Raw genomic sequence first — 6,378 nt, forward strand, 5'->3', positions numbered from 1 at the left:
GGTACCGCTTCACGAATACTGAAAAACGAGTGCAGAAAATCGTATACTATAGACTGACTTCTGGAGAACAGACAAACTATATAATGAGCTCTAGGAGCCGTTCTCCCATCATTACCAAACAAACCATTCAATATCACTCTTAACTAATCGTCTTTTATCATTCCTAAACCTTACAATGAAGATCGTCAATACGTTACTTGCTTCCTTAATCGTTGCTTTGGCGGCCTCTCAAGAAGCTCCGGCGATGTGCATAACTAGCCCTATAAGTACTTTAGCAGCAGGGGAGGTTGCACGAGCTTCGTAAGCATTGTCATCATAGCGGTAGTATCTCGGCTAACCACAGCTAACTACAGCGTCTGGAATCCAATTGGCCGTAGCTGTCAAGCCACGCTGTCATTTGCAGACGACAACTTCCTGCCTGTGCATTTTGATACACGTCCCAACACCTGCCTTGGCGCTCAGCAGATGGAACTAACAATCCCAAACGAGGTACCTAACGGGGAAGCGTTTCTATCGTGGTTAGTATGAGAGTTACTTTTTTGAGTCCAAAGGCTAACATATATAGGCTCTGTGCTGGGGAAGTCGCAGCTTTGTGTTCGCGGGTAAGGCTTGTTAAGGGCCAAAGCGACGTCGCAAGATTAGCACTAGCCCAGACTGCATCTTTAGTTTGCGAGGTGCTTGCAACGACATTTGCCACCTTGACAACATCTACCTCTACTGCAGCTACGACATCTACAACTAGTGGGTGGGACGTGGCGGCTACGAGTCTGACAGAAAGTGGATCGTCCGCAAGTCGGACGCAAAGTGGGTCGTCTACAAGTCCAACACAAAGTGGGTCGTCTACAAGTCCAACACAAAGTGGATCGTCTGCAAGTCCAACACAAAGTGGGACAAGAGGGGCGGCGACCACTAGTGCTGGGATTGGATCAGCGATGTCCCAGGCGGCAAGCGCGGATGCCATAACAGTCAAACCGGTTACTCCATTACCAACACCATCACCAGTAGAATTGTGTCCATGTAATTAGGGGAATGGCAGAGCCTAGGGTGTGGCTGAAATGTCTTTATATTTCCTTTGTTCGCTCTCTGTTTACACTTTGGTTTCTGTTTGTTCTTCGCTCTTAGTTTTATAGTTTGCTCTTTCATTTGCACGCTCTATTTGTACGTTGCTTTATCTTTTGTACCTACACGATGGGTCACCCAACCTATAGTAAAGCTGAAATAAACTGGATGTTATTTTACAAACTACTCAACCTCTCATTGGAACAGATTCAGTGTCTCCATAATGCTCGGTTCGAGGGCGTGCCACGAACGGTGGATGCTATCCAGACTAAGTTAAAAGAAGTCAAGCGTGCCAACAGCCTACAAGCAGAAGATGGCGAAGGAATCTGCCTTTCCCGTCTTGATCGATACTTGACGGAAAGCACTCGGGAATTTGACATCACTCTTCGCCAGCATTTCCATCTTAAACGGCTTCCAGATGGAGATCGCAAACTCCTCGACAATCTATGTATGTAGTCGCCACTCTTGACGACAGCAGTATACTTATTTGTTGCTAAATAGATTAATTCCTCGGAAATCTACGAGTCTATCGAATGGTGCACTTAGGAGGCTGAGAGGCTGGGAGAATGATAATATTTATTGTTTAACTATCACACGACTATTTTTATATACAAATAAATATCATATTGCTTCTATAACCTCTCAAAGAATAGCCAACAACCCACCATCCTTCTCCTCCACGATCTCGAAGCCCTCCGCATTCTTAAGCTCCAGCTCCACTCTCCTATCGACCCCCAAATCGCCATCGCTCAGAATCTCTTATGAGGCGAGTCCACCCTGCATCCATTATCATTTATATCCCACGATTTTTGAGCAGCGGCTACAGTAGTACAGATTGTGCCCAAACTTGACCATCCCGCTGGCACAAATTTCGTCTGAAGAAACGCGGCCATTCTTTGAGATGGCTTCAACACTCATAGTGCATCGAAAGCAGCATAGGACTTCGACAGAGGTGGTTTGAAGCGCTATGAGGCACTTTGTGAGATCCATGGAGTTTGGATTGCTCTGACTCGGCGTTATAGGACACTTTGTAGAATCCATGGAGTTTGGATTGCACTGACTCGGCGTTATCGGAGTTGTGTAGAATGCTTGCCAAACGGTTTCTTATTATCGTCGGTATTTCGAATAAGCGCGATAGTTCCCCTTACCCCGAACTTGAAGGACATTCTTCAATATATGGTAAACTAAGTTCTGTATACCGCTAATTGACCCCTGCAATGCCAGAGCTTCCTCATTAGTGTTAGCTTAGCTTGGGCAGTACTTAAATAAAGCTGGACATCAAGGACTAGATTGCATATTAATTTATTTTCCACGGTTGTTCAAGCTATCAATAATGCATCTCCTTCAAACAGCACTGTTCTTAGCTACCTCGAGCTTGGCTCACACAAGCCCCTATCAAAGGTTTGTCTCTATCCAGCCGCACTCGCCTATACTAATATCAGCAGATCTTTCGGGCCCTGGAGCAGGGAAAACCTGACATTTGCGACCCCGACAGGTTCTTTTGCGTGCAACAGCCTCTTTCCAACCAGCCAGGCTGTTAGCTCACACCAAACCGCCGTCTCAATTGGTTTAGGTCATCGCAACGACATTGCCACAGCTTCAGCAATCACCACATACACCCAAACTTTCCCAACGCCGCCAGCCATAAGCCCTCCCATCCGGAATGGGGGACATCGGCTTCCAATTGGATGGGCATCGACGCTTTTTCTAAACTCATGGCCCATTATATATTACTACGCGCGGCTGTTGCTCATTTTGTTCCTTCTCCTTCTTATCTTTTTTTGATATGTATCTTGTCGGAGAAACGAGTGTGTAGTTCTGAATCAATCTTTTATTCCGCGCGTCAGGACCTGCTTAGTTTAAAGCATATTTAGCTATCTATATGATGATACTATTATATGCCTTTGATATAAGCGTACATGGCTTCCTACATGTTGGGCATGTTTTGCGTACGAGAACCCATCGTAAAATGCACTCTTGACAAAATGCATGGCCGCATGATAAAAAATGAGAATTCGGGGTTCCGTAGCAGATACGGCACATTGACGCCTTTATCCTCTCTCGCTCAGCCTCCTCTAATGCCGTAATTCGAGACTTATAGCCCGCAATTTCTAGTTCATAGTTCTGGCGCTGGATTTGCCCATCTTCTAGTTTGTCGACATGGCCCCGGAGATTGAGGAGAAGCATCGCAATATCCCGATTTTTATCCAAATCCAGATCATGGGTGCGTATTTGCTCTCGTCTGACAACAGGATCATCATGATCAGAGATGACAATCGCGGTTCCTTAGGCAGAGGTTAATTAGAAGCATTTAAAATGGGTTGGGTATATTTACCTGGGGTACACCCATCCTGTGCATACTTTTTCTCTGTTTCCATGATGGTCGAAGTCGATGAACAGTGCGGCGTATTCACCTTCCCCAGTTCGTGTGACGTTTTATTATGTTGGAAAGACTTCGGGTGTGGGAGTTGCGTCTTTTAAAGTGTTTTCGCTTCCTGATACGGCGCGTAGATTGTTGTTCATTGGATCACAGGGGAGCAATTTCCAGCAGGCATTCTCATACGGCGACGAGTCACGATTTGAGAATACATAAATACCACGATCTACCACTACTCTTCTAAGTTTACGGCCTATGCTTATTCATTCTCAGGCCCTGATTTCATGCGCTTAATTGGCATATGGTCCTCGTCGGCCCTCTTTCGCTTGGATGGCTGTCGATTTTGCTCAATCAGTAAACCCTCATCACTATTAACACCCATATCGAAGAATGGCGTTCTCTGAGATACGTCGGTCTCAATCTGCACAAAGGTTAGCCTCTTGAGCATAAATAGGAGTTTGAGTACTAACTGCTATCCCAATATTATTCATCTGCTGGCAACCTGGACAGTTTCTAAGGGCCTCTTCAGCGTGTGTGCGTTTCTCATTTGCGCTAACAACTTGTCTCTGCATCGATTGCAGAGACAATGTTAGGGCTCGCGATGACTCTCTCTCAAGGGCCAGCAGTGTTTCGTAGTGACCGAGCTTTAGGAGAAGATGGTGGGCTTTTGACCTGGTTACATTATGGGCTGCAACTTCCTCAGGTAGGTGCCAAGATAGATCTTGAGGGCTCGTTGCTGTAGGAGAGCGGAAACCCCCTAGAAGCAAGTTGTTCCCGGATTTTCTAGAAGGAAACAGCCCTGAGCGTTCTGGGATTTGTAGAGCCATGTTTAATAGATATAATGAGTGAAGTTGTTAAAATACAAGACGGATATGGCGGTCTATATATACAGCAGATTCTATCTACTGGTAGAGTCAACCTTTGGACAAGCCAGAGGAAGCCTTGAATGGCCAGAGGTTGCTAATTATAGCAGATTTAGTCAACCTCTGGCCAGGCTAGAAGCGCAAAGAATGGATGGCTAGAGGTTCCTAATTAGGATATAACAGCGGCATCTTATACGGGGAACCATACGATGCATGTGACAGGTTCTATGCTTATTCTCCCCTACTTGTGCGCCTAAGTGCTTCCCCCTCCATATTCCAAAATCAAGTCACGAAAGCTCCTCGAGGCCGTTTCTGCCAGTTTTGCCACGACCTCTATTTGCAAGCTCAACACTGTTTCCCTCTCCTTTCCTAGATCTGGCCCAAGAATTCTGTCGTCCTGCATAGGCGCTGTTGTGGCTAATGGAATCGGTTTTTGTCGTTTCGATGGAGGACGATCCAAACTGTAAGAGGTGATTCGGCCACGTTTTCCTACTTTTCGCAAGCCACCCAAACTTCGATTATCGTTATATAATTCATTATATCGTCGCTGAATCTTCTTCCATGACATGCCATTAGCCTGCCACTCCCGAATTTGCCATTTTTGAGTATTGGTATATGGGTTCATCGTGTTCCTAGTTGGAGTGTATTGCAGGACAGAAGAGAGTACGGAGAGAGTACGGAGGATATTCATACACTCAAGGGCTACATTTTCGGTATAGCTCACTATTTACCCCTCATGGCCAGAGCTTCCTATTGAAGCTTAGAGCTCAAAACGCTTTGCGCGCTTTAGCGCTACTTGCGGCTTGGCAGTGGGCAGTCCCCGTAGTGCGAGTGTAACCGAGCCCGAGCTAGTCCCTAGCACACGCTGTATCTAGCAACCACTTTGCCGCTGTCCTCGAAGGCGGTTGGAAAAATTATCCGGACACCTATGAAAAGTCATGTCGCAAATACTAGCTTTATATCTAGGCAAAGACATAAATCAAAATTCTGAAGAGACATGTCTTTTTAGAAGAAGGTTATTGTAAATTAATAATAGTTTTGTAACTTTTGAACCATTATTGCGCTGGTAAGCCTGTCGTGAATTTGAATCGCTTTTCAAAGTGTCCGGATAATTTTTCGAACCGCCTTCGCCTGCATGTCACATGACTAGAAACTAATGCGGGTTCCGCATCTTGTGAATGGGGGCGTTCGGTCCAACAATTAGCTAATACAGGGTCCCACGCTCGCACTCCCCACAACTTACCTTTAAGCGCCTGACACATTACCCAGCTGTGCCTATTATGTAGGTATAGCTATTCACTAGTGTACGTACCTATTTACCTAATTATATACCACAAAGGCGTCATCGCTCATTGTATATTTTGACGTGTGGCCAAGATGATAGGGCTGGCCGTGGCTTCATTGGTCCCGCCAGTCTGGTTCTGCCGCAGCATCCACAGGGCGAGACGGAGATGCCGAAAAAAGCTCCTAATGTCCGAAAAACAAAAAGGCGTGCATGTCCGAAAAGGGGCCATGGCGAACCAGCGTGGTCCCGAATGTCTGGTTCTGCGCTAGGCGCAGCATCCATGCGAATGTGATAAGAAGGTCTCGAGGGACTGCATATGAGTGGCTGCTATATGTATCGATCTAGACATATTTAGATTCAAAGAACGGAAATGCGGATGCGAGTTTCTGTAAACCGTGGTGTTGGTGGCGTACTCATACGAGCGGATTAGCCACCCAGGACCTTTCCTATGAATACCCGGAAGCATTGGACAGGAGAATCGAGATAGAAAACATAGATAGATACGAGCCCGCCAGCTACAGTCTCCCCGCCTCACAGTTTTTGCTTTTTCCGATATGATCACTTTGCCCTCTATGGATTTCGGCCACTTTGATGTGGATGCGTATCTACAGCTCCCACTAGAGAATGCGAATATGCCCACGGCTCCTGTTGCACCCATGGTACCCACGTCACCCATGGCCGCCGTCCTTCCTGCGACGCCCCCATCGGTGGACACCTTATACGATGACCTCTACAATTACGGAGAGACTGCGCCTGGGATTTCAGAGCTCGATTGGCTGGCCCACGATGCTATC

At 46.5% G+C, this 6,378-nt stretch overlaps 4 protein-coding genes across 4 annotated transcripts in view; 2 read left to right on the forward strand and 2 right to left on the reverse strand.

Annotated features, from left to right (window-relative positions):
• Nucleotides 1-57: 57 nt before the first annotated feature.
• On the forward strand, nucleotides 58-1,328 carry VE01_09448 (uncharacterized protein). Its single transcript, XM_059464067.1, has 3 exons — nucleotides 58-300; nucleotides 354-518; nucleotides 566-1,328. The coding sequence occupies exons 1-3, from the start codon at nucleotides 176-178 to the stop codon at nucleotides 1,023-1,025; spliced, it is 750 nt and encodes a 249-aa protein (XP_059319328.1). The 5' UTR covers nucleotides 58-175; the 3' UTR covers nucleotides 1,026-1,328.
• A 31-nt stretch (nucleotides 1,329-1,359) lies between these two features.
• VE01_09449 (uncharacterized protein) lies at nucleotides 1,360-3,437 on the reverse strand (the record flags this gene model as incomplete). Its single annotated transcript, XM_018278863.1, has 3 exons — nucleotides 1,360-1,503; nucleotides 3,013-3,344; nucleotides 3,395-3,437. The coding sequence occupies 3 exons, from the start codon at nucleotides 3,435-3,437 to the stop codon at nucleotides 1,360-1,362; spliced, it is 519 nt and encodes a 172-aa protein (XP_018126274.1).
• A 218-nt stretch (nucleotides 3,438-3,655) lies between these two features.
• On the reverse strand, nucleotides 3,656-4,279 carry VE01_09450 (uncharacterized protein). Its single transcript, XM_018278864.2, has 2 exons — nucleotides 3,907-4,279; nucleotides 3,656-3,857 (listed from the first exon to the last, which is right to left on the reverse strand). Exons 1-2 carry the CDS (start codon nucleotides 4,261-4,263, stop codon nucleotides 3,696-3,698), a joined length of 519 nt encoding a protein of 172 aa, XP_018126256.1. The 5' UTR covers nucleotides 4,264-4,279; the 3' UTR covers nucleotides 3,656-3,695.
• A 1,877-nt stretch (nucleotides 4,280-6,156) lies between these two features.
• VE01_09451 (uncharacterized protein) overlaps nucleotides 6,157-6,378 on the forward strand; it is a gene marked incomplete at both ends in the record, with an annotated part of 854 nt that continues 632 nt past the window's right edge. The window contains one exon of the mRNA XM_018278865.1: nucleotides 6,157-6,243. Coding sequence (XP_018126255.1) covers nucleotides 6,157-6,243 — 87 coding nt within the window. The remainder of the gene's footprint in view (nucleotides 6,244-6,378) is intronic.

The sequence above is a fragment of the Pseudogymnoascus verrucosus genome (assembly GCF_001662655.1).
Source record: "Pseudogymnoascus verrucosus strain UAMH 10579 unplaced genomic scaffold scaffold_61, whole genome shotgun sequence".
Lineage (NCBI taxonomy): Eukaryota > Fungi > Ascomycota > Leotiomycetes > Thelebolales > Thelebolaceae > Pseudogymnoascus > Pseudogymnoascus verrucosus.

Excerpts from the sequence above, each read along its gene's own strand:
- VE01_09448 (XM_059464067.1), top strand. The coding sequence starts at position 176 with ATGAAGATCGTCAATACGTTACTTGCTTCCTTAATCGTTGCTTTGGCG. Across the intron at positions 301-353 it reads GGGGAGGTTGCACGAGCTTC|CGTCTGGAATCCAATTGGCC; the intron begins GTAAGCATTGTC and ends AGCTAACTACAG. Across the intron at positions 519-565 it reads GGGGAAGCGTTTCTATCGTG|GCTCTGTGCTGGGGAAGTCG; the intron begins GTTAGTATGAGA and ends TAACATATATAG.
- VE01_09450 (XM_018278864.2), bottom strand. The coding sequence starts at position 4,263 with ATGGCTCTACAAATCCCAGAACGCTCAGGGCTGTTTCCTTCTAGAAAA. Across the intron at positions 3,858-3,906 it reads TGAATAATATTGGGATAGCA|ATTGAGACCGACGTATCTCA; the intron begins GTTAGTACTCAA and ends ACCTTTGTGCAG.